Source organism: Chelonia mydas, chromosome 17 (assembly GCF_015237465.2).
Source record: "Chelonia mydas isolate rCheMyd1 chromosome 17, rCheMyd1.pri.v2, whole genome shotgun sequence".
In the NCBI taxonomy this organism is placed as follows: domain Eukaryota; kingdom Metazoa; phylum Chordata; order Testudines; family Cheloniidae; genus Chelonia; species Chelonia mydas.
This window is the reverse complement of record NC_051257.2, coordinates 10,340,662-10,366,250: the sequence shown is the minus strand read 5'-3', so window position 1 is coordinate 10,366,250 and position 25,589 is coordinate 10,340,662. Positions and strand designations below refer to the sequence as shown.

At 47.6% G+C, this 25,589-nt stretch overlaps 1 protein-coding gene across 1 annotated transcript in view; it reads left to right on the top strand.

Annotated features, from left to right (window-relative positions):
* Positions 1 to 25,388, top strand: part of CCDC92B (coiled-coil domain containing 92B) — a 57,106-nt gene extending 31,718 nt beyond the window's left edge. The window contains exon 4 of the mRNA XM_037880599.2: positions 13,667 to 25,388. Coding sequence (XP_037736527.1) covers positions 13,667 to 14,421 — 755 coding nt within the window. The 3' untranslated portion in view covers positions 14,422 to 25,388. The remainder of the gene's footprint in view (positions 1 to 13,666) is intronic.
* Positions 25,389 to 25,589: the final 201 nt, after the last annotated feature.

The window sequence follows — 25,589 nt, the reverse complement described above, 5'->3', positions numbered from 1 at the left end:
GGTCTGAATGCACCCTGGGCCAGAAGGGACCAGAAAGTTAGTCTGGTGTCTGTTGAGTGGTCTGTGTGAAATGAGATTGTTAGGTCTTGGTCCAATTCAAATCCACTACAAACCCCCACTGCAGCAATCCCTAATTGGTCCCCTGGTTGGCGGGGTCAGCGAAGAGGCCAAGGACTGTATGGGTCACAGAGTCCAAACTCCACTGTTGTCTCCAAAGGTCTCCCCTGCACATTCAGGACAGTTATCTCCCTTGGGTTTTTCTCTGTCTACCCTTCATAAAACACCAGGCAGCACAATGTGACCTGCCAGAGAGGAGATATCAGGGTGAAGTGTGATAGGCAGGCAGGCAGGCAGATTGCATGTATGACACAAGAAACACAGGCAGGCAGCCAGCCCAGATAGGCAGAAAGATAGATACGATAAAAACAAGATAAGAAAGAAAGAAGGAAAGACCTCGTGCCCATTAGAAGCACACACAAAGAGTCCTATGATAGCTGTATTTTTCTACAGTATAAAGAATGGCAAAGGTCTGATTTCAGACTCTTGAATCCCACAAAAAGGAAAGACTTTCAATATATATTTGTCCTTATCTTTTTTCCTCCATCCCTCCCCTTTCTGACTCCTTTCTCCTCCTCTTGAATAGCAGCTCTCTTGACATTAGGGTGACTAGACAGCAAATGTGAAAAATCGGGACAGGGGTTGGGGGGTAATAGAAGCCTATATAAGAAAAAGACCCAAAAATCGGGACTGTCCCTATAAAATCGGGACATCTGGTCACCCTACTTGAGATCCACTCAATGAGAGGTGCAACTGGCCAGGGAGGCTGCCTAGGTCTCAGACACCATCTGACCAGCAGGGGGCACTATGTGTCTATGTCCAATTAACCACAGGGCATTGTGCGGGGCTGGGCAGCAAGGCAAAGCGAGTTAGCTGGGGAGCCCCTATTCAAACAGCCAAGCCAGGCATCCCACCTGCCTGTCTCTGAGTGAGGGGCCCAACGGGCAGAAATGAAACATCTTGGCCCTGCCACACAGACTCACTGAGAGGAAGCACAGTGGGCTCAGTCCTACCTGGGAGTCGGTGCGGTGACCCAGGGTGTGAATCAGGGCAGGGTTTTGGTAGATTGGACATGGGGGGCGGGGAGGAGGGAGGGAAGGAGTGATAGAGAGGCAGGAGGGGGAGAGTAGAAGGGGAAGGAGAGATGTGGGGGGGGGTGAGAAAGGGTTGGGAAGGAAAGTGTGATGCGTAGGGAGGAGAGGAAGGGAAAGATGGGGGGGAATTGGGAAACATGGAGTCGGAATAGGGAGGAAGTGGGGTGCCCAGATCTTTGTCACCTGCAGCAAGTCAGCCACGGTGTGGCGGAGTGCCATCGGCTTTGGCTCCTTTCTGACCAAAGGCGAGGTGCCAGCGCAGAGCAGAGCTCTGGGCGTGGACTGGAGCAGGAATTACAAGGCGAATGGAATGCAGAGGGACCATCCGGGTGATGGGACTGGCCGAGTCCAAGGGCTTTAAAGCTCTCGCCGTGCCCTGAGTGAAACTGCATCACCCACAAAACCCCACACGCCGCCAGCTCTTTTTTCCCTTTCAGCCCGTGCCAGCGGTAGCGGCCCTGCGAGAACCGTGCTTTTCCCAGTGCATGGAGCACAGGGCTGGAAGTCCTGGGAGCAGGGTTCTGCTCCCAGATTTGACCCGCTGGGTGACCTGGGGCAAATCACTTGACCACCCTGAGCTGCATTTTATAAATGGGGATAATGAAACTTGGTCCACCCTGGGGAAGCGCTTTGAGACCTGTGGCTGCATTGTTACTCTCTGTTCTCAGAAAGGTAGGGACTGCCTAAGCCCCGTGTGGATGCAGATTCAGGTATAGTCCCCAGTGGCGCCTAGTCCCGCTAACCTTAAGAGGTCTGCCACTTCCTCTGCCTCTTAGTGATGAGCTACTCTGCTGGACTCGGTTGTCCCACTCCTGTTCGTTGCTATTCGTTCCAACCCTCTACAGTGCCTGGGCAGTTCCAACCCCCCTTGGGTGCTTGCTGCTGTGAGAAAAAGCAAGCATGCCACAGTACAGGGCTTTGAAGCAACCTACAGTTCTCAGCGAACGAGAGCCCACAAAACTGAACAGAAGGCAGGCGGTTGCTGGCTGACACACATGAGAGCTCGGGGCCTGATTCCTGAAGGGGACTGACTTCCAACAGGTGTTGGGTTTGCTCAGCACCTCTGGAAAACAGTACAGATGGCCATAAACATTAGGAGGTGCTGATATGCACATATGATAGGCTTTTGCAAGATGCTGAGGGCTCTGAGCTCCCATCGTCCTCAGTAGAGGGACTCCATATCCAGGGAAATCAGGCAGGTTGCAAAGTTTAGCTGCAGATCTGAACGTCCCCAAGTTTGCTGAGTGGAGGGTGGGGATTCAGCGGGTTGGGTGCAAGCTCCACCCCCTGCTTTGCGTTTCCAGAATGCTAATGCTCCTTGCCTCTTCACTGCAGAATTTAAAGGCCTTTCATCGTCACCTTGACTGTTGCTCCTTGAAGTCGTAAACCCAGCCCCTTTCCTCTCCTGACCCCTTCTCCCAAGTTTCAGTCTCCCGGTGGGAGGAACAAAGCTGCTAAACCGAGCCAGCCACTCCCATCAGTAGCTGGCATTTGACTGCCAGCACAGCCCAGACTAAGCGGATTACACACGTCCTTCTTGCAAGGGAAGACTGACGGAGCTCCCACATCACACCCAAACGGCTCCGTAGTGCTCAAATACCTGACATGAGGCAGACAGGAGCTGTCAGACTGGGCTGCTGCCTCCACAGGATTCTTGGATGCAAATGTCCATCGTCAGATCTGTTTTGCTGCGTCATAGGTGCGATCGGTGGCTGACTCATCGAGTGTGCCCGCATGGGGTACCTAATTTCCATGAGTACCACCCACACAGCTCTTCCTCGCATCCAGCACTTCAACGGCTTGTGAGCAGCAAGATCCTGCTCACTATATTTATGGGGCAACAACCTAAATTAAGATGCCATCAAATAATTGCTCTTCAAATGCCATTTACGTAATAATTACCAGATGCAACCACCTCGCTTAATATCTCATTATAAAGCATTTTTCGCCACAGCAGACACTTAAGAGAGGAGGCCATAAAGCAAATCGTAAAAGGTGGATATTGATTATGAACGATTTAAACAAGCCCATGCATATTTACCAGCACAGACTGAGAGGTAGCCCTTCGACAACTGGCCAGTTTCGCAAGAGAGTGGTTGCTTTTTGAGGCTTGCAGTGAAATCAGCTAGGGATCAGGGTGGGTTAGCAACTGAGAGGCGGGGAAGGTGGACACTCAGGCTTTGTCTCACATGTTGCCACGGTCCAGGCCTGCCAGGGAGGGGGAGTGGTTGGAGTCCTTGGCAGTACAGCTATTCTGGGCTGCAGGGCATCCTGCTATAAATTAGGGCACCTTTGCCTTCACTCCTCTTGGGCAGGGCCTCCTGGGCAATGTACCCTGAGAGGTGCAGCACAGAATCTAGCCTGAGGCCTTCCTGTGTCTGTTTCCCATCAGTAAAATGGGGATAATCATAATTATTATTAATTATAAAGTACTATTATTTGTATTGTGGTAGCACCTAGGAGCTCCAGACATGGGCCAGGGCCCCATTGTGCTAGGCACGGTACAACCACAGAACAAAAAGATGGTCCCTTCCCCCAAAGAGCTATACTTCCTTTCTCCCACCCTTTGTCTGTCTTGTCTGTTTAGACCAGTGGTCACCAACCGGTCGATCGCAATCGATCCTAGAGGATCTCCTAGTCGATTGCGATGTCCGGCGGTGCAGTGGGGCTGCGCGCTGCTCCTGCCTGCAAGCACTGCCCCCGCAGCTCCCATTGGCTGGGAACGGGGAGCCATGGCCAATGGGAGCTGCGGGGGCGGTGCTTGTCGAGAGCGGCTGCGCACGGAGCCACGTGCCCCAGAGGCTGCAGGGGCACGTTGGCCCCTTCCGGGAGCCTTGTGGCGCCAGGGTAGGCAGGGAACCTGCCTTAGTGGCAGCCACACTCCACTGCGGACTGGGAGCCACCAGAGGCAAGTGCCGCACCCCAACCCCCAACCCTGAGCCCCCTCCCGGAGCCAGCATCCCATACCCCCTCCTGCACCCCGAACCCACTCTGCACCCCAAGCCCCAGCCCTGAGCCCCCTCCCAGAGCCAGCACCCCAGACCTCCTCCTGGACCCCAACCCCCAGCCCTGAGCCCCCTCCCAGAGCCAGCACCCCAGACCTCCTCCTGGACCCCAACCCCCAGCCCTGAGCCCCCTCCCGGAGCCAGCATCCCATACCCCCTCCTGCACCCCGAACCCCCTCTGCACCCCAAGCCCCAGACCTGATGCCCCTCCCACAGCCAGCACCCCATAGCCCCTCCTGCACCCCAACACTCTGCCCCAGCCTGGAGCCCCCTACTCTACCCAAACTCCCTCCCAGAGCTTGCACCCCTCACCCCCTCCTGCACCCCAATCCCCTGCCCCAGGCTCAGCCCAGAGCTCCCTCTCACATTGCGAACCCCTCGGCCCCAGCCCAGAGCCCACTCCCCCTCCCAAACCCCAAACCCCTACCTCAGCCTGGTGAAAGTGAGTGAGCATGGGGGAGAGCGAGCAATGGAGGGGGGGGGATGGAGTGAGCGGGGTGGGGCTTTGGGGAAGGGGCAGGGCCTTGGGGAAGGGGCGGGGTAGATCCTGGGTTGCCCTTAAATTCAAAAAGTGATCTTGGGCGTAAAAAGGTTGGAGACCACTGATTTAGACTCTTCGGGGAATGACTGTCTCTCACTAAGTGTTTGTATTATGTGTATCTGGATGGAGACAGACAGACCCACCGACCAACCTACCCCTCAGGGTTGTTCCTCACAGTATATTACCTAATGCTTTGCCCAGCCACGTTTTAAACGTCTATAGCAAAGAGGCTTCCACCATCTTACTTGTGAAGACTATTCCACAGGTTGATAGATTTTCAGTGTTGGAGACGGCATCACACTATTCAGCCTAAATGGTCCTCTCTTTCCCATCACTCCTAGTCACCCTTCTTTGTACCGCCTTCTCCTTCGTTGGGGTTTCCTTCCTTCAGATATTTGTGCATGGCGACCACCCTTAGATCTGCGCCTGTCTGTCATATTTAGACAATAGACTGAAAACCATCCAGATCTAAAGAAAGGAACCAGCAGGCCTAGGATAGGATAGGCCTTATCTCGCCTAGGCTAAAAGGTGGGAACAATTTTGATTGCCTCTGACCTGAGTGGCCTTCTCTGGGCGCAACCCCTTGAAGCAGTGAGAAGGCAATGACCATGAGAAATATGCCAGTGGGAGTTTTGACCCCTGGTAGGGCCAGGTCAAAGGGTAGGCACCAGATGAAAAGCAGTCCTCTGAACCTCCAGGTTGGGGGGTTGAGCAATAGGCCAACAACCTATCCTTGTAAACAAGTTAAGTTATAGAAACACAAAGGTAGCCATTCTGGCAAACAGTGTGGTAGACAGAGATGGCAGAGACTGGTTCAAGCCTTACGTGATGCCTGACAGTGTAGGAAGCCATCAGATTCAGACCCATGAGGAGACTTGAACTGATGATGTAGATGCAAAGGCCAGATCGAATGGTGCTAGCTGAGGATCACTCCCCATGTATTCTGTATCCTATTACAAAGTACCTGTGTTAGCAAGTTCCCCTTTCAACAGAAGCCCATTATAGAAAAAGTAAAATCTCCCTGAATAAACCCTGCTGTATGTGACCATTTGCAAAAGCCAGCTGCAGTATTGCTGAGCAAGGAAAACGTCCCCGGGCTCCATAATGAGTTATTACCATGCCTACAAAAAACTTCATACAGGCTATTTTTCTCTGTCAGGTATGGGACAATTCTGTGTGGCCGTGTGCCTCGGGCAGACCTGTTCCATCTCAGGAGCGTACATTTTATTGATGCCGAGTTTGCAGTTAGGGAGAGAGGGTGAAGGTCATGCAAGCTGCTTCTTGTTTCTTTTCCTTTTCGTTTCAGCTTTCCAAAATTGTGACTTCCATTAGCACGGCTATAGCCTTTTGCAGCAAATATGACACTGAATGTTGGACCTTTTGGGGCCACAAAAACACCCATGTGCACTGCTGTGTGCGAACACTGGGTCCACAATTGCTGCATGTACAAGCGCTGCTGAGTTTCACCCCAGAAGTGGCTGCTTTTAAGTAGCAGATGGTTGCTCTCTTTATATAGACTTGACCAAATTCATTCCCTTGGTTGCTCTATGATTTGAAAGCAGAACCGCAGTGGCAGAAAGTTTGCCTAGATGTGGGGAGAGGCATAGTAGCAGAGGCTACATGCCCTACCACTCCCCCTCATGGCCTAGAGACAGTCAGAACAACCTACAAAATGGGCAAACCAGACAGAGAGCGGGCAGGGTCTGAACACCCAGGAGATGCACTGATTTAGCACACCTCTGGGAAGCCACCACTGACAGGGGTCATACAGAGCAACCTTCCCCCGAAAGGCATGCAGAGCGACCTCCCCCTGCACTGATGCAGCTGCTCCTGGTGGGAAAGAAGGTGAATACTGCACTACCAACACCCAGAGGGCTGAAACCAGCCCTCAGTCTGTACCTGGCTTTGGGATCTTGCAGCACAAAAGTTGCTTAAGGAATGGAGGTCTGGATAACGATTGTTGCTATTATTAGTGATAGTTCAAACTGTGCTTGTTTCATAGCTCCCACAGTGAATACACGATAGTGTAGACAACTGCTAATTAGCAAGTCTTCCCTTAATGCTGCCTCTGTCAAGCAGGGAACTAGTAAAAAGACTGTTTGGTGCTGTAAAGAAAACAGTCACGTGATAATTCTGTCCAGGGCTGGCTGATGCACTTGGGGGCTAATACACTCACCTTTCCCCTCTAGAGACCCTGGTTCAAATCCGGGTCAAACCCCATGTGAAAATAGGCGGGGTGTTCTAAACCACCATGTGATTCACAATCCCTGTTTGAGAGAGGTCTAGCATTGGAACAGTGGGGTCTTTTCGGTCAAGAGCAAGTTACACCGGTAGAGCTGGGGGGGTGGAGGTTTGCCCGGCAACAGTTTGCACTTATGACTGGCTTGAGTTAGTTTCATGAGCAACAAATTCATAGGGGGGAAAGAACAGGACATTTTAAGCTACAAGGCTTGATTGATATTTGGAATGGTGGGGCTACCTTAACATTTAAAGCATGAGTGACTGCTAGTATCTGAAATGAGCCTAAACTGAAACTGCAGCTCCATATGTCCCAAAACACTGGGAGAGTTTGGATCATTTATTTTCTGCTGTAATGTTTCATGGTGCTGAATGGACACACCATTTTCTACATCATTTACCATCATGATTAGGGTCTTACTCCATTCAAGAGAGGAGCTCTTTTGACAACCTCTCCCTTAATCCTTGTAATTCAGTTTTTCTCCCCGTGTCAGGTTCTCACCTGCCGCAAAAGAGCTGAAATTTCTGAACCAACCAGAAGCAGCAAATGACAGGATGACTCACAAGACAGCTTGTTCTTAGGAACTTTCCCTCCCGGTTTTGTAGCATTCAGAGGTTCAGGTGACCATATGCACTTTAGGATTCCTGTCCAAATCAAATCACAATTCTGAACCTTCCAGGCTGTACCCACACTGCATAACACACTGCATAAGAGCACTCATGTCTTTGAATCTCTCTTACCTTTCTTGTATTCTGAGGTGATGCTAAGGGTAGAAGTGAGATCTTTTCCTAACAATGGTCTTACGCATACACAATAAAAATGGTCATACTTCTCACTTACATCGTGTTTTGCTTTTGCAAAGGAAAGATGGTCCTGTGGCTAGGTGGGTGTCAAAAGAACTGATTTCAGAGTAGCAGCCATGTTAGTCTGTATCTGCAAAAAGAAAAGGAGGACTTGTGGCACCTTAGAGACTAACAAATTTATTTGAGCATACGCTTTCGTGAGCTACAGCTCACTTCTGAGACATTCTTGGTTCCACCACAAACTTCGTGATGACCTTGGGCAATCGCTTCATCTCTCTGTCCCTCAGCTTCCTCGTCTGTAAAGTAGTGATAATTTCCCTGCCTCAGTGGAGTGCTATGAGGCATCATTCATTAATGTTTTAAAACCCTCTGAGATCACCAGGCAGAAGGGATTATAGAAATGTAAAGTATTATCCAAATTGCTTTACAGACATTAACTAATGAAGCTTCATCACCACACCTCTGTGAGCTGGATGAGTAAGTGTCATGTTATAATCATGGCATACACACAGAGCAATTAGATAAAAATATAAAATACTCTTGCTGGAAGGTTGCAACGTTATGCTACTTTATTTCTTAATATCCAGAAATTTAGCACACAAAAACTAAAAGCAGAGAGAGAGAAAGCAGGCTGATCCCTAGGGCAATGCACCATAACTCACCCCACCTTGCTCTAGGCTGCTCTCTGCAGACTGACTGCTGTGCTAAGGAGCCAGATCACACACTTCCCTACAGAGCCCTCTAGCCTGCAAGCAGGACCAGGAATAGCTTTTAATTTTACCAGTTTTCAGTACACCATATGTTATTGTCCCCACCCATGGAGGTAGGAAAATGAAACACAGAGAAGACAAGGGGATGAGGCCATAGCCACAAAAGGGGCCAGATCTAACTATCATAGCAGTTCTCAAAGTGTGGGTTGGGACCCCAAAGTGGGTCATGATCCCGTTTTAATGGGGTTGCCAGGGCTGGCATTAGACTTGCTGGGGCCTGGGGCCAAAGCCCGAGGACTTCAGCCCTGGGTGGCAGGGCTCAGGTTACAGGTTCCTTGCCTCGGGCTTGGGCTTTAAAACCCCTACCCGGGGCAGCGAGGCTCAGGTGAGCTCAGGCTTCAGTCCCCCTTCCTGGGGTCGTGAGGTGATTTTTGTTGTCAGAAGGGGACCGCAGTGCAATGAAATTAGAGAACCGCTGATTATTCTCTTGAGTACTGTGTGCCTGGCACTGAGGCGGGCTGAGTCTGCTAGACCACATGCTTCACAGACTTTCACATTCTGCCTGTAAAGCTAGGCTCTGTTTTTTGGGCAGCTCTGACATGACTCACAGAAGGCCAGGCAGCGAAGCCGTCAGTCATCAGGACAAAGTGTGGGAAGGGAATATTGGGGTGGGAGCCACTGAGAAGCTGGCTGCTACCTCCAGCATCTCTGTTTTAAAAGTCCTGTCAGCACTTCAAGGCTCTGGCAGTGAGTTGCTAACAGGAACCGAAAGAAGGCAAACAGGCTACGCATTATTAACCAGGGGTGTCTGTGCAGTGAGCAAACAGGCACAGAGAGAAATGCTGACAACACGCGGAACACCCAGCACGCCATGGTGCTCAGCAGATGCTCGTCATGCTGAGGGATCCGCTCGCTTCAGGGCGGGTTCTCCCATCCGGTGCTTGGCGCACGCCATAGCAGCGATCAGACCTTGACTGGACAGGACACTAGGGGAGAGACTCCGAAGGAGAATGGGCTAGTTCAGTAAATCTCTGCACGCCACAGTGGTTATTTATGTTGATCTTTCATAGGAATACAGACGAGTGTGAGAGTTTGTTGTGTGTTTGTGTGGTGGGTGTGCAGCTCCGTGGCCGTTCTCACCATCCTTAATAAAGATATTGTGCAATGATTTGACTGTGCCTAATGCGAGGGTGGGGGCAAAGGAGAGTGGGGGACACCTCCCAACACTCCCGGGCTTTGTGGGACCATCCTGCTTTGACCCCGAAGCCCTGCGCCATTCAGTGGTACCCAGGTTCTGCACGGTGCGTACCATAGGCAGGGGCAGAGCTAGGGAGGGCAATGGCTCCAGCTGCCCCTGGGTGTGCTTCGTGGCTTCAGGGGAGCTCAGAGATGGGGACGGATGCTACCCTGGGGTGGGCTGGGTCGGAAAGCGGGGGCTGAGCCTGGCATGGACTCGGCGGGGCCCGCAGCTGCAGTGGGGATGGCTCAACAGGGATTTGCGGTGCCCAATGGCTTTCCACTTTAGCCACTTGAAATGCTGGAGGATATGGCGAAGGGCTGCATCTGCTTCCTTCCCAGAAGGATCACAGGCTAGGTTACAGAATACCAGCTCTCCGGGGGGAAAGCCAGGTGGCAGCAAAAGGGATTTCACCGAGCAAAGCCAGCAAAATGAAGAACAGACGGCCAAGGCAGGGTGAAGCTGGGGTCAGAAGGATACAGAGGTGGATTAAAGGCATGAGAGTGCTAAGAACTGGGGCATGGAAAAGCCAGGTGACTTGCCGCTATTCCAGCCAGCAACAGACCCAGGTCTCCATAGTCTCAGTCCTCTGCTCTGACTATTAGACAATCTTCTCTTCCAATGCTAAGGCTCAGTAGGGGTCCAGACCCACCAAAACTTTCTCCGTTCCCCTCTCCTGGGAGGACTCTTCCTCCCAGCCCAGCATCCCCTGGATGGACTTGTTCCCCCACCCCGAGTGCTTGACCATCCTCTCACTGCCGGCCCACCAGAGCCAGCCTGATATGTTTGTGGAGAAAGTGAGAAAATCACCTAGGGCCCTAGGTGCAGGCATCGGTTTTTTAGACCCCTCTTCCCATTCCCCTCCCCAGGAGGCTGCTACTGCTCCTCTTACCCCTGCCACGTGCTTTCCTATTTATTTTATTGCCTCCACTCCTGTGTTAGCCACTTAGGCTACTGTGGGGGCACCAATATGTAGGCACAGCCCTCCCCCCTCCCTAGGGTCAGGCCCGCAGGCTGTTCCAGCCAGCAGTGCACTGTACGTACTGATTTCTCACCCCCTCTAACCCTAGGGACTGGATCCTAGTTATTATTTGTATTATGGTAGCACTTAGAGGCCCCAAGCAAACAGGTTTATTGTGCCAGGTGCTAGATAACACATAGGAAAAGACAGACCTTGCCCTAAACTTCTTACAATCTAAAGAGACAAGCCAGACAAAAGGTGAACCGGGGTCCAAGGTCATACAGAAGAGCCAAGGTCTCTGAAAGCCTAGTCCAATGCCTTTCCAGCAAATAGCCCATTTATGGAGCTGGATCATTTATACCGGGAAGCAGGGAATGGGAATTGATTCCTTCTATATCCTCAAATGTAGTAAGCTGCAAAAGTAAGTTTATGCAGGTCCTGCCTTATATCATAATCCTGCCTTAAACCACCTTTTTTCCCTTGCCCCACTCCGGTTTTGGAAATGGTATTCCTGGCTATTGCCTCGTCATTCAGGAGGATGGTAGGTTTGAGGCTGCATATTCTTTTCTCTGCATGCTCGAGAGAACAAGCCGCACCCTATTGGTAAATCTGTTTGGCTTGAATCAATAAAGGAGCTGACATAGGTGTGGCAAATTCACTGGAAGGCCGGCAGTCGGAGTGGATGTGAAATGGGTTTAGGAGTCACATTTTGGGTGTGAACCTCAGAGCAGCATCTGCTTTGAGGACGTCTGGATTCTACAGTAATCTGGGGCCTTGCTGGAGTCCTGTTTGAGGGTAGAGGTGAGAAAGGAGAGACCTGGATTCTGCCTGGTGTTTCCCTGGAACTTGTCACAAGTGCAAAGTGCCAGTGAAAAACCGGCAGAGCCAACGTCAAACATGCGGAGAATTCTCCCTACAGTGTCCACTCAGATCAGCCCTGGAGCAGACTATCACCCCTCCTGCTTGTGCTTTGAAAAATGATCCAGGGCCTTTCACGTTGCGACTAGAACTGCCAAGAAAAAGAATTCTTGTGCTGGTACCGAATTACTAACGATATTATTCAACATTGCCAACAGCTTCCATGGCAAATGTTCACTGCTCAGAAGGGTACTGGGAGAACCTTAAAATATCAGGGCTCTGAGTTTGCAAAGGGTGGGTTAATTTCTGCCACCCGTCCAACCCTCAGGAGCAGAAACTGGCTCATGATCTGTGTTTATACTCCATCGCTCTTCCCCCCGCCCTCCATCATTACTGTAACCGAGGGCGAGTTGAGACAAAGGAACATTATGTTATTACCTCTGCTAGAGATTGTGAACATGTCTCCGGCCTGACAACTGGCAGACACCATTAACATTTTTTAGTAACTGCTGTGTGTTGGTTCTTAGATTTTTTTATTACAAAGATCTCTCTCCCTCTCTTCTTTAATATCCTGCCCTTTTTATGAATCTTGATCGGTGACAATCTGACTTCCTCTTCTTTGGTGTCAGAAGCGCCACGTACACAGCCAAGCAACATCATCAGTTTCACTGGACTCACTGGCCTAAAATGAGGGTAGGAGAACGGAGAGCCAGCCTGATATGTTGCAAGGCTGATGCTTAAGACAAAACAGAACAAAAATAAGACTGTTCCATGAGGGTCTGCCTGTGTGTCGAAAGCAGCCCTGTTCACCCAGGCTGGGATTTTCAGGGGAACCTATGGGAGTTAGGCACCAAAATCCTATTTAGCGTTAGGTTTCGAGATCTCTTAGACTCTCTTGAAAATCCCAGCCCCAGTAATAAGAGGATAGAGGGGAATCTTCAGTTCCTTCAGAGATAATGGGAAATAACCATGAATGCAAAAAAAAAAAAAAAAAAGCCCCAGAACAACAACTACCAAACAACATGTCAGCGAACAGTTAATAGAACCATAGGAATTTCCATAGAGGATCAGACCAATGGTCCAGCTAGTCAGGGTGCCTCGTTTCTGATGGTGCCCAGAACCAGATGCTTCAAAGGAAGGTGCAGGAATCTCAGTAATGGACAATGATGGAATAACCTGCCCAGAGAGAAAGAGCCTTCCTAACAGCAGCTAGTAGTTGGCTTGAACTTTGAAGCATGAAGGTGTATAGTGACATGGAGAGCTGTTTCTCCAGATCTCTCTGGGTACAAAGGTCCAGTCCCTTCAGCAAAGCAAAAAAATGCACATAATTTCTGTACAGCCGAGCGTTTTTTACTTGTATTTTTTTCCCTCCTTAGGTTATCAGTCAACCATGCTCCTAGCTCCTCTCTAATCCTGGATTAACATCCTCCATTCCCTCTAATCAGGTTGTGTAGTATCTGGAAAAAGGTCAATGACACCTTCGAATAAGTTTAGCTGATGGTCTTTCAGTATTTTTTTTTTCTCTTTTTCTCCTGACCCATAAACTCCATTGCAGGGCTCTGCTCCGAGGTCAGCGCTGAGAACACACAAGCGCAGGATTAAACTTGTACAGCCAAAGAATAATGTCTCCCGTTCGTAAAATATCACTGTATTCAGCATATCAAGCAGGCTTGCTTCATAAGATACCATCAGCAGACCAAAGGTTCTGGCTTCAGTTGTGTATATGATACATTTAAGTGAGAACAGTAGTGGTGGAAAACGGATGCTGTGTTTGGCTCAAGATTACATTTAAATTAGGGGTCAGGGACATAGTGCTTGTTTCAAGGGACATGTTATTACTTTAGTGCCAGAGTTATCTATGTTCCACACAAGTTCAGCATCCCCTTACTTTTATCGCTGAAAATTATTCACATATGGAACAAAGAATCATGAAACTGAGGTTTTAAAAGAGTCATTTGCACTAGGGGAATGGGACAGCATTTCAGCTTCCTGCATAATTTTTGTTTATGTCCCTCAGTTTGCATGCAGCCTACAGGAGGAGTTGAAGGGCTCCATATATCTCCTGAGCTATCCTGTCCAATCCTTCCCCACCCTTCAAATTCATTTCACTGCAAACTGATGATGTCATTTTGAACACTGATTATTGTCCTGTTCTCCTTAGATGACATTGATCGGGAACTGGAGGAGAAGTGCAAGCTCATGGAAGCCCAGCTGCATGAGAAGGAGAAGGATAATCTGGAGCTGAGGAAGGAGCTCAGACATAAGGAGACCCTGGTGTCCGCACTGAGATGCAACCTCAGGAACAAGGAGAGGAAATTCCTTGAGGAGCTGAAGAGACGAAGCCACCGGGTGACTATCCTTAACACGGAGCTGCAGAAGCAGACGGAGGCTGCTGCTTATCTCTCCTTCCAGCTGCATGCCACCAAACAGAAACTGCATAGCTCCCGGCAAGGTGGCAAGCCCTCCTCCGACAGGCCTCCAGACAAACCATTCCCTATGCAGCCTTCCAGTGAGACGAGGCCCAAAAAACGAATCCACAAGTCTCATGTTCGGAGGCTGGTGACCGACTGCTCCTGTAGCAAGGGAGTCATCAAGGACTCCTTCCAGAGGGAGAGGATGAGCAGCTTCGAAGAGGCAGACCCCATGCCCGACCCAGCACTTTTTTTATACACTAAAAGGCACCATGCTCCCCATCGGCAGAAATTTGACCCCAAAGCCCAGGCCCTTAGCAGAGCAGGGGCTGATCCGACTGACAGTGCTGCTGGGGGCTCAAGTCTGCCGAGACCCTCCTGTCTTCATTCCCAGGAGCAAGCAGAAGGTACTAGCACCAGGCCTTCAGCCAAACCCAAGCCCTCGAAGGGTGAGAAAGGCAAACAGCATGGATCCAGCCCCAGGAATTCAAAGGGCTTGGAGTAAAAACAAAGAAAGTGGAACAGTGTGGCTGCTAAATGCAGAAAATGAGTTTGGCTATACCAAAAAAGAGACTGCGGCCTACAAAGATTTCTTCCCCACCATTCCATCAAGAAGTAAAATACTGTTCAGTTTGGATTCCCTAAAGGAGCTAGAAACAATCTGCCTCGTCTAATATCTCCATTTAGGATGACCATGGAATGGCTGTCTTATCCCAAGGGATGGTGGGGCAGGTGAGCGGGAGGGCAAGCAGTGCTGAGGGCATTTTAAATGTTGTCCTGGAGTTGACTCCAAGAGAAGATGGGCACAGATGTGGAACGTGGAGAGAAGGTTCGAGCATGGAGGGAATGGTTATTAACAATTGTCTAGAGCTTCCCTTTCGTAAAAATTAAGATTTCTGAGACTAAAATCTCTTACCGTTATTGTTATCATTGTTCCTTCTAGGTAAAACTGTTCTTATTTTCATTGGCACTAGGTAGTGGTGGAGGGTGGCGGGGGTGGGGGGAATGGCAGAATTGCACATAAAGCCGTTCACTGATGGTGAATGTGGCAGGATGTGCCAAACTCATCTTTGGTTCTAACTTTATGACATCACTGGAGTTGGGACAGGATGAATTTGGCCCAAAATGTCTAATATAAGGTATTCCAGGTTCTGGAGAATGTCGGCAGTTGAATGACAATCGGTCAATTTAGTCTAAGAAGGATTTTTAAATCATCTGCAGAAACAGTATGGCCAAGCCAGTCAAGTCTGAAATAGTCACTCAACAATGCTGAAATTCATATTTTCACCCAAATTCCTCCTTTTTAATAATTATGCAAAACTGAATGGACAAGATTTTGAAACGTGACCATTGATTTTGGGCACCTCTATTTTTGGGGTGCCCAGCATGAGATATCTCAACGGGGTTTGATTTTTCAGAAGCTGATCTGAAAACCAGGCCCATTTAAGTTATCTCTAGGTGGGCACTCAAAGTCAATAGTCATTTTTAATAACCTTGGCCAATACTTTTGTTTTGCATGTTATTACAGCAGGTTTTCTAAATGTGTCTTAGTTACTCCACATTCCAGGCAGAGTTCTCTAGTAATCATTGTCTGTTACTACTCTGCTTAGACACCAGGATTTTGTTTTTAAGTTAAGTTACTAAGCATGCAATAGTGCCCCACTGAAGTCCTGCTCAGAAGACTAAGTAACCAAATTAGCAGTGAGCTACTTGAGGATGAGATCTCATACATTGCAAACATTTTGTGGCAGAGCCAACCACTCGTTTCTTCTGTAATACTGAAGGGAAGTGATAAGGAAAACACAAATCTGTCTTCTTTGGGGCTTGAGCCCCATCTTTCTAGATAGCTACTTGCATGGTCCTCAATACTGTGGTATCTGAGTACCTTCCAGTCACAACACCCCAGGGAGGTATGGAAGTGCTATTCTGGTCCCCATTTAACAGATGGAGATCCCAGGCACAGGGTAGATGAAGTGACTTATCCCAGTTCACCCAGGAAGTTGGAAGCTGAGTCAGAAATGGAACCCAGGGCTTCTGAGTCCCAGCCTAGTGCCCTAACGACATCATTATCCCCTCCTCCCCCACTAAGCCCATTAGCGTCAATAGGAGCATTTCCATTGATTCAGTGGGCTTTGGGTCACACCCTTGAAGAGTTCTTATGCACATGATGGTTATGATTGTTGAAGCACACTAAGATGGGTGTTGCATTGCTAAGCTATTTGTGCCCACTGGGAGGCACAAAGCTGTGAGTGGGGTCCTACCTGAGAAGTTGTCCAATAACACATGTCTTAGAGCATCTGTCGCTATTGTACTATAATCCTTCTATTTATTTACAAGCTATATTTTCAAAAAGAAATTCAGAAGTATCTTTTGGTTGGTTGATTTTGTTAGGCTATGAAAATGTATAGAAGGAAAAAGAAGCAACAAGAGATAACCAGAACCAAAGACAGGGCCAGATTCCCAATTAGGCACAGTAGGCATGTGCCTAGGCGTGCCAGCGATCTAGGGACACTTTAGCTTTCTAAAACTGTGTGCAACACGAAGGTCAGCTGTAGGGGCGGAGGGAGGGGGGCACTGAAGGTGCTGTGCCTAGGGGTACATAAGGTGTCAATCCAGTCCTGATCAAAGGGTCTAAAACTGGCCCTTTGTTGAAGAGGTGAGATCATCTGATTTTTCTCTTGGACCTTCCAGAAATTATTGTCATCTTCCATGGTCCCTCTGACCCTACTGCTTCAACAACCCCAGACCCACAGAGGCTCCTATTCTGCCCTGTGGACCTTCTATGGTCACTTCTTGATTCCCAAGACTCTTCAGGAGCTGGAGCCTTCTTGTTCGCTCACTGACCCCTTATGGTATTATCCTTGGACCCCACTGAATCTCTGGTACTTTTCAACAGCTCCCTCAGTCCTCAGGTGTGTCACTTCACCCATTCAACACTACCTAACTTCAGAACAAAAGGCATGAATAAGCTGAAGGCTTTAGCCTCCAATATAAAGCTCCAAAATCTATGATGAGCCTTTAGCATCCTGCAACAGCTTAACAATTAGAGGAAAGAAAAATTATTGTGAAGATTAGACAGAGAACCGAGTTCTGATTTTAGGACTTCAGTGGATGCTCGGCACCTTGCAGGATCTTCTGTTACTCTGCAGTAACTGAGAGCAAAATTTTGACCCATGTGGTTTTTGACTACCTGTTCTAACCAATTAGCTTTTTTTTTTTCTACACTCTCCTTTCTATTGGCTGCTGGAAGTGTGGCTAAGTTAGTGGCTCTGACTGTGTCTTACCAGTGCACAAATACATGTCTGGGTTAAATATTACAAACAGCAAACCAGTCACTTGCTGTTTAGATATTTAGGGACACATTTGCAAACACAACCCACTAAAACTGGGCACTTTTTTTTTTTTTTTTTTTTTGCAGGCATGGCTGTTTGTGTATGCATGTGTGAATATCTGGTAACCAGGGCTAAAATGCCAGACCTATTAAAATCAATGGAAATTTGTCCATTGACCTCATTAGGGCCAGGATTTCATCCCACATATCCAGCTAGCTACTCAATTTGCATGTGAATATAGGTGCCTATAGGAAAATAATGCAGACTCCATTTTTCCAAAGCCAGCTCTTAGAAAATCTGGTCCTAATTGACCAGCCCTAATTCCCAATAATTTGAGGTCGCTCATGTAGTGCTCATGCATATACAAAGGTATCTATTTTTGAAGTGCAATATTTATACATTATATTAAAATACTTTTATCAGATTCTAAGTAACAATTACTAGCCCAACTTTTTGAATTATAAAAATAAAATTAAGAATAGAAGATTTATTCTACTGAGGCAGAAAATTGCATTTTTGTACTTTTTCTTTGAAAGAGAAGATTATCTGTTCCTTTAAATCTTTCCTTGCCCTCTATGGGATATGTGTTCTTGACCTGTGTTCTTTAAACACAGTTTTGAATTCAGTATGAAATGCCATGGCTTCATCTGTGAAGACCTCTGTATAGCGCAGGACTGGTTTATCAATTAAGCCCTAAGGGCCAGATTCACTAAGGTATTTAGCGCCCAAAGATGTAAATAGGTCCCAAGTGTGATTTTCAAAAGTGCCTAAGCCTGTTAAGCGCCTAAATCCCCTTGATTTCCATGACAGATGCCTGCTTTTGAATGTCACACAAGGTCCCTATCTGCACTTTGAAAATCTGTCCCTAAATGTCTGACCACTTCCAAAGCAAAAAACAGAAGGATGTAGGAAAAAGATACAGAGCTGCCCCTCTTAGGCTATGTCTACACTGCAATCAGAGATGTGACTGCAGCATGAGCTGGAATAGCAACACTAGCTTCAATCTAGCTAGCGCAGCTACAAATAGCAGTGTAGATGCCGTGGCACGGGCTTCAGTGCAGACTGTACAAGCACGCCAGGGACACTGGGTGTGTACTTTCATTGATAGCCTATGCTGGAGCCCATACCGCTACGTCTTCCCTGCTCGTTGTAGCCAGGCTAGCTAGACAAAAGGGAGCGGGGCTCTGCCAGCACATGCTGCAGGCACACCTCTGACTGCATGAGCTGCCAACGGGCAGGAGTAGTACAGTTATCCAGGCATTTCAGGGCCCTTTACTAGATTGCAAGCTGCCTTCTGTTTTTGAGAAACAGCTCATTAGACTCCTTCTATTGACTCACTACACTGAAGTAATGGACTGTCATTTTAGATTCCAGTCCAGTGCTGTTCAAAGCTGGCGTTGTGCAGCATGTGTCCGCTGTAATCATTACACTGGGCATAGCTGCTTCTTCTGCCAGCAAAGCTACTGGGGCCATTTATTTCTCCTGACAGCCGGACTTTCTGGCATGAACAGGGCATCCTGTTTGAATCTTGCCTCCTCTTCAAGATCGCCTTCCCCTATATTTTCTAATCACTGCTCTGCTCCTGCTTGGTCCCTGGAGGTGTCAGTGAGCTGTTGAATTAGTGACAACCCGTGCTGCGAGTTTACACCTGGCAAAGGAATAAAATGAGGCTTAACTAGGGGTGTGAGGAAGGAAGAAATAATCCAGGGTGATTATCTCATCTTATTTATTGCGCTAGCCAAGCAGCTAGTGAGAGGAGATCTGTAACTGTATGTTGCAATGGGCATGCTAACACTCACCCTGAAATGTAGGAGGGAAGGGTGGGATCCACAGAGGAACTCGGGCATTGTAGCTCCTAATTTTTAAGCACCTATAAAATCCAGGAAAAACACCCTGCTCGACTTTGTCATCTCGGCTCCCTGTACAGTGAATGGGGAGAAAGGCGCCTAAGGATGAGATCCACAAAAGCCAGCCTGCTAGGCGGGGAGCTGCCTAAGCTAGCCAGTGGGAAGTGCTGAGGATGGGTGTGTCCTAAATTCAATGCCCACCTCTGCTGGGTGAGGAGGAGGGGAGAAAGGATCCCATTTCTCAGAGGACTTCTGACGTCAGGCTCCCTTCTGTGGAAGCTGTTCCACTGTGGATCCATAATCAAAGAGGGTTGGAGCAGGGGGACAGGACTCGGGGTTTCCTGCTTCCCAGGTGGGTGCTGCAACCACTGGGATATAATTCGCCCTCTGTCTGACCCAATGACTGTTCCACAGTAGATAAATACTAAACCAGTCAGTGGGCCAGAGAGAGGGAATGACTCTGCAGCCCAGTAGGGCCCAGTGGTTAGCCTCCAGGCTCAGGCCCTACAGGTGACTTTGGTGGGGAAACACCTATCTTGCCCTGGTTCCAGATTGCCCTGGGGCTTAGGTGGGAGACAGGCACCCGGCTGCCTAGAGAGAGGCAGCAATGCAGAAGCAAAAACCTAGGCACCTAGGGAGTCGGGGACTTTTACCCTGCCCTGCAAAAATTAGGCATCAAGTAAGTTCAGGTGCCTACCAGATTCAGTGGGAGTTTTGTGGAGCCAACCCCAGGATTTAGGCACCTAAGTGTTTCCATGGATCCCACTCTAAGTGATCCCCGCATTACTGAGAGGAGAGTCCAGCTCAGTTACGCCACTGGAATTGTACCAAATGAATTAGTTCGTGTTGAAAGAAAAAAAAAATCACACAAGCTGCTTCAGTTAGGACTTCTGGGAGGCAGCTTCAGTGAAGTCCAGTGGAGCTACACCCCTTTACACCAGCTGAGGATCTGGCCCCAACAATGGTGTGTCATCAGTGCACGCTTGCTTGGGAGACTGGGGCTACTATAATGCTCATTTTGCTGGACACAATTCTCTTGTTTGTTAAGCTTCTCATCAACTCGTGGCTAAAACTGCCTCAGAAGCCCAGGCAAAGAGGTCTGTGGAAAAATCAGGAGCATTTATACTAGACATCCAGGTTATTAACAAGAGAAAAATATGCACACTTAAAGGGACACCTACTTTATGGGTCCAGTTTTCCTATAACGCTATGATGAGATGCTCTGTTGTCTGTTTCTCTTAAGGATGACTAAAAAGAGAAGGCCCTCTGCTGGCAAAGCAATGTAATACGATTTCTACCGCACAGTGAGCACAGATTGTTCACTATCCTGCTCTGATGACACAATCTGCGGGAGAGCGGTGAAAGCAATAAGCAATTTGCATTGCACTGTGCAAGTTATAGCTGTGGAAACGCAGTATCCCTTCGACTTGATTAAGATTTGAACCTCACCTTTGTAAATGGTTATTTCTCTCAGGTTCACAGAGGTTCTGCTGAGAACATTCTTTCTTTGTGTGTGTGGGGAGGGGGAGGTTAATACCAGAGGAGCTAATAAATTCACTGTGCACTGTTTCAGTTGGGTTTTATTTTAGTTGTGATTTGCATGGCTTCTCTTTTCATTTCTGGACAATCCTAAAGAGCAGACTCAGCTAAATGTTTATCAAATCATTGATGCAGAGATTGTAGCGGACTTCAGTATAAAAAAGAGAGAGGAGTCCAATAGTTCTCTTTTGTAAATAATTTCCTACCAATCATCTATTTCTCAGTGGCTGGTATGTAAATGGAACAACTCCATCCAAGCTGTAGGAGCCTTCCTGCTTTACTGATAATTATGGGCTCGTTCAAGGAGTTTATTTTATTTCCAGCTCTCTTCAACTATTCTTCCCCTGCCCTGCTTCCTGCCCACATCTTCCCTTTAGCTCTGCATGCAAGCTACTCGTACTCTGAAGCCAAGTGGCCGTATGCCTCGCCAGCAGGTATCACTGCAACCTTGCAAAATCCTGATCAGAGATTACACGGAGGTGGCAGGGGGGAGGGTATAAATAGGGTGACCAGATAGCAAGTGTGAAAAATTGGGACGGGGTGGGGGGTAGTAAGGGCCTATATAAGAAAAAGCCCCAAATATTGGGACTGGCCCTATAAAATCAGGACATCTGGTCACCCTCGGTATAAATGCCATTAGCCAAAAGAACAAACATACAAAATGCATGCAATATTGGGCCTGATCCTGACCTTGCTTAGACCATTGTAACCCCATTGATGTCGATGGCATTACTTCTGATTTGCACCAGTGCAACTGAGGAGGAGGAGCAAGGACCGTGTTTTTGATGAGCCATAGACAAGACAGAGGAGCTAAATGGAGCACTTTCTATTCCTATGAGCTAAATCCTGAAGCCCCTACTCAATGTTCATTCACTCATGCCTCTGGCAAAGCTCCTGCTGACATCACTAAGGGTTTCACTGAAGGGTTTCTTTCATTAAAAACCGAGGGCTAGATTGTAATGCCCACTCAGGTGGGCAAGATCCCACTTGCCATGATTAAGGATATTGCAATCTAGCCCTGAGTAAGGACATCAGGATTTGCCCTTTATTAATAATGTCGTTTGAAGTTAGTTGTAAGGGCCAGACCCTGCAGCCCCTTATGTGGGAATTCTTGCCTACGAGCTTGCAGGATAAGCCCCTAAACTTTGTTATTGGCCTTTTTATTCATAGCTGTGTTTTTGTGGGGAGGCTATATATAAATATATATTTAGTTTTGAAGAGAAAACACTAAGATCGAAGCAGATACGTTGAAAAGAATCTATGGTTTTTTAATCTTTGTATTTATATAAATGATCAAAAATGAAAGTCAGCGGTCCCACTTTTTAATCTGAAGCGTAATGTCAGACACAGAGAGTCCAAAGGAATAACACACACCCAATGAAACACGTATGTTTTCTAACTACTGTTGATGGATGAGCGTGTTTGTAGACTCTCTAGTGTCTGAGTGTAAATTAACTATCAGAATGTAAGATATATATTAAAAAAGGAGATTTGTACAGTGCATTTATCCAGCACTTTCACAGACTCCCTGTGAGTCAGAAAGGATAAATAGAAATTATATCTATACTGTATATCTCTATATGTAGGGGCACATATCAGGGAGTGTAAGAATTGAAATCTACATGCTTTGTATAATATGTTTAATGTTGACTTGTAAAGCTTCACAACTAGATTGGAAATGGACGCATAGCAATAACACTCTGTTGTTAAATGGATGTCTTGTATATACATGTGCTGGGAACTTTCTATATACAGCCTAACAGTCATGTGACTTTCCTTTCCATTTTAAACTGTATTTTTTGTTCTGGAACTGTACAATGGCCTAAGGGGTTTTGTTTTGTTTTTGAATTTTTAATTCATAATGCTCTCTGCCAATGAGAAATTTCATCGCCTAGGATTACACCCACTGAACTGTAACCTAGCAGCTGGGATGGGGAGAGAGAGGATATCGTTACATTGCTTGCTTATATTGTTCCCATGTTCCAAAACGTGTCTGGAATCTGGCCATACTGACTGAACCAAAATGCAAATGGTTTCAGTCACTGATTTACTGAAAACGTCTCCTATTTTTTTGCCAAGGCAAGTTGGTAGGGAAATTTTCCCCACTGGCATAAATATTTAAAAAGCCATATTCTCTGAATTGGTCAAGAGATGCTGCTAGACTTTGCATAAGCCCAATGCATTTGGTAGGTCTAACATAAGGGCCACTGGTTTATAACATTCCCCTCTCCCATCCAAGATTAAAAGTGTGATTGTAAGTCTATGTCTATGTTATTCAGAATAGTGACTCTGAAAATGACCTTGTGAGGTTGCCCACTCCCTCGGTGACATATATCAATGGTGAAATCCTGACTCCATTAGGTTTGGCCATTGACTCCAATGGATTCAGGGTTTCACACACACACACACACACACCCCGCAATCTGCTCACTTTACAAGGTTCACACCACCACATGCACACAGAGTCTAGGACCTGAAAAAATCAAGCCGTGCTCTTTCTGCCTCTCACGACAGCTGCAGCAAAGATTGCAACTTAGCCAACAATTCTGCTGAACATGCGTGAGGCAGAATAGAACCCAGATGACTCGCCCACAGCCGAATTGGCACTACAGGGCTAAGAAGAGCAAAAACTTGTTAACAGTGAGCAGATCTGACTCCAGCACACAGGAGACTGGTATTAAAGTGCCCTTTTACCGAGTCACTTCTTCTGAGGATGGGCCCAGAGTCACTGCCCTTCGCCTGGTTAGAAACCCAGTGGCAGGGTGAAAGTAAACACTGCCTGCCTTCCACTAGCCTAAATTCCCATATGACAGTGTAGCTGGCATGGAGGGTAGTCAAGTGTGAGCAACTAGGTATCCTTAAGGTCCCTTCTTCTGTAAACCACTAGCAAACAGCACCCATGAGTATCAGAACTCCCATAGACTTCAGCGGGAGTTTTGCCGGAGACAAGGTCAATGGCTTATTGTAAACTGCCACGTTAAAAACAAAGCCAGATGACAGCGCAGCAGATGTGTGTGGCCTACAGGTAACTGTGAGGTTTTTGGGGAGCAAAAGATAGTTACTTGGGCAAACTGAAATGTGATTCAGCAGCTATTTTGCTGCTGGGTCCTGGTCGGCAGACTGGAGGCACAAGGACACTGAGTGCTTTGCCCAAGGTAGTTCAGAGATTCAGTCATTTAATCAAATTAGAAACCAGGAGGACTCTCCTGACTCGGAGTCCTGTTATTGACAACCCTAGCTCGTGCTTCGTGCTTGATCCAGTGCAGGCTGCTCCAGCACATCTCATTGTAAGAACGATGCCGTCTCTTTAGTGCATGTCTGTTCTTGTCACTGTCTCTGCTTGCACTGCCATGAAGCCTGACTGCCAAGTCCCACGGGGAGGAGGAGAGGGAGGGATGGCCTTAGATTCACAGGTTGCTTCACTCACTCTGGATAACATCTGGATAATATTGGCATGTTGTGATTTCGCCTTCATGGGTGGGACCCAGACTGGGTAACTGAGAGAAATCCCAGACATGCTTTTTGCTACTTACTTGCATCAAAAAGTACCTGTATTTCTAAAGGTCCATTAAAAATCCCGTAGGCCTCATGTACTGTATGAAAGCATGAAGATAAAAGTGCCGCTTTGCCACACTAGTGAGAACCTGCCCTCTTCAACCTTTGCTCCCAATTGCCAAGTTTGTTCTTTTGTTCCCTCTCTGCATGAGCTGCCCTTTTGGCTGACACTGGCAAGGCACTAACTGCATGTCAGCATAAAGAGTCCCAGGGCTCTGCTACGCTGTCTGGAGACATTCTACCAAAGCAGAGGCGAGTACCCTTACACCAATCCAAAAAAAAAACTAAACTAGGACCCCCCCCCCCCCCCCAAAACTGCATTCCCAGTGGAAAGGGGAATGCTGCTGGGAAACCAAACCCAGAAGCAGGGGTAGAGGTAACTCGACAAAGTTTCCCAGGAGCTTTGGAAGATAAATATCACTTGATCTAGTAAATCCTACCTTAATCCACTCCTGAGAGACATTTGGGACGCTCAAATTGCACATGCATGCCTAGAAGAAAAGTGAAATCTAGGTCAAAATGCTCATTGAACATTCGCAGCACTAAGGGGTGCAGGTAAAGGCTCCTCCTCGTCTTTTCTGCATTAAATATTACTGATACAATATTTTTTTAAAAGATGCACTTTCCCTTTATTATATTTACAATGATAACAAAACCAAAGCAGCATTAGGACAGGGACACCCCAGAAATTCTACAGGTTTGAAAAAAAGAAGCCCTCTCTAACTGCCTGGTCTGTCCTTTGAGGCGCTACTGAGTTCCAAACCAATGGAAGTTGAGGGTGCTCTGCACCTCCTAGGAGTTACTCAGCATCTTTCAGAATTAATCCCCAAATTTGCTCTTAGGCTTCACGGTAGCGCGGGTTGGTAGGGTGGATCACGCAACACGTACTCCCCTGCAGAATCCTTATTCACCCAAGTGAGGTCCTGCACAGAGGACGAATTGCACAGTTCTGTGAGCTGCCTATATGGCCTGCTATGGGAAACCATTACAATGGGACAGAAACCAAAGGTTTGATACTGTTCTATCCGAATGTTCAATTTATTACAGGACAATATTATTTACAGCAAAAGAGGGGGCAACGAGGTACGTTGTTGCTGACAGTGCTTTTCAAGATGTATTCTCTGCATACCCACAAACTAAAATATGAACTTGTACTGTAGATGTCATTGTAATATGCCTTTTTATTAATAAAGGACTCAAATCTGTATGGATTTGCCTTTTCTTCCTCCAGACCTGACTGTTTGGGAAAGGAACTCAGGAGTGCCTGCACTAAAATGAAATAGCAGCTTATGCATAAATGGGGCAGAAAAGCTCTTAAAGAGGAAGCTAAGGATCAAATACTTTTAAAGACAGCACAGTGCGCTGTTAGCTAGCTATCTGGGGACATATCCTGTGAGGGG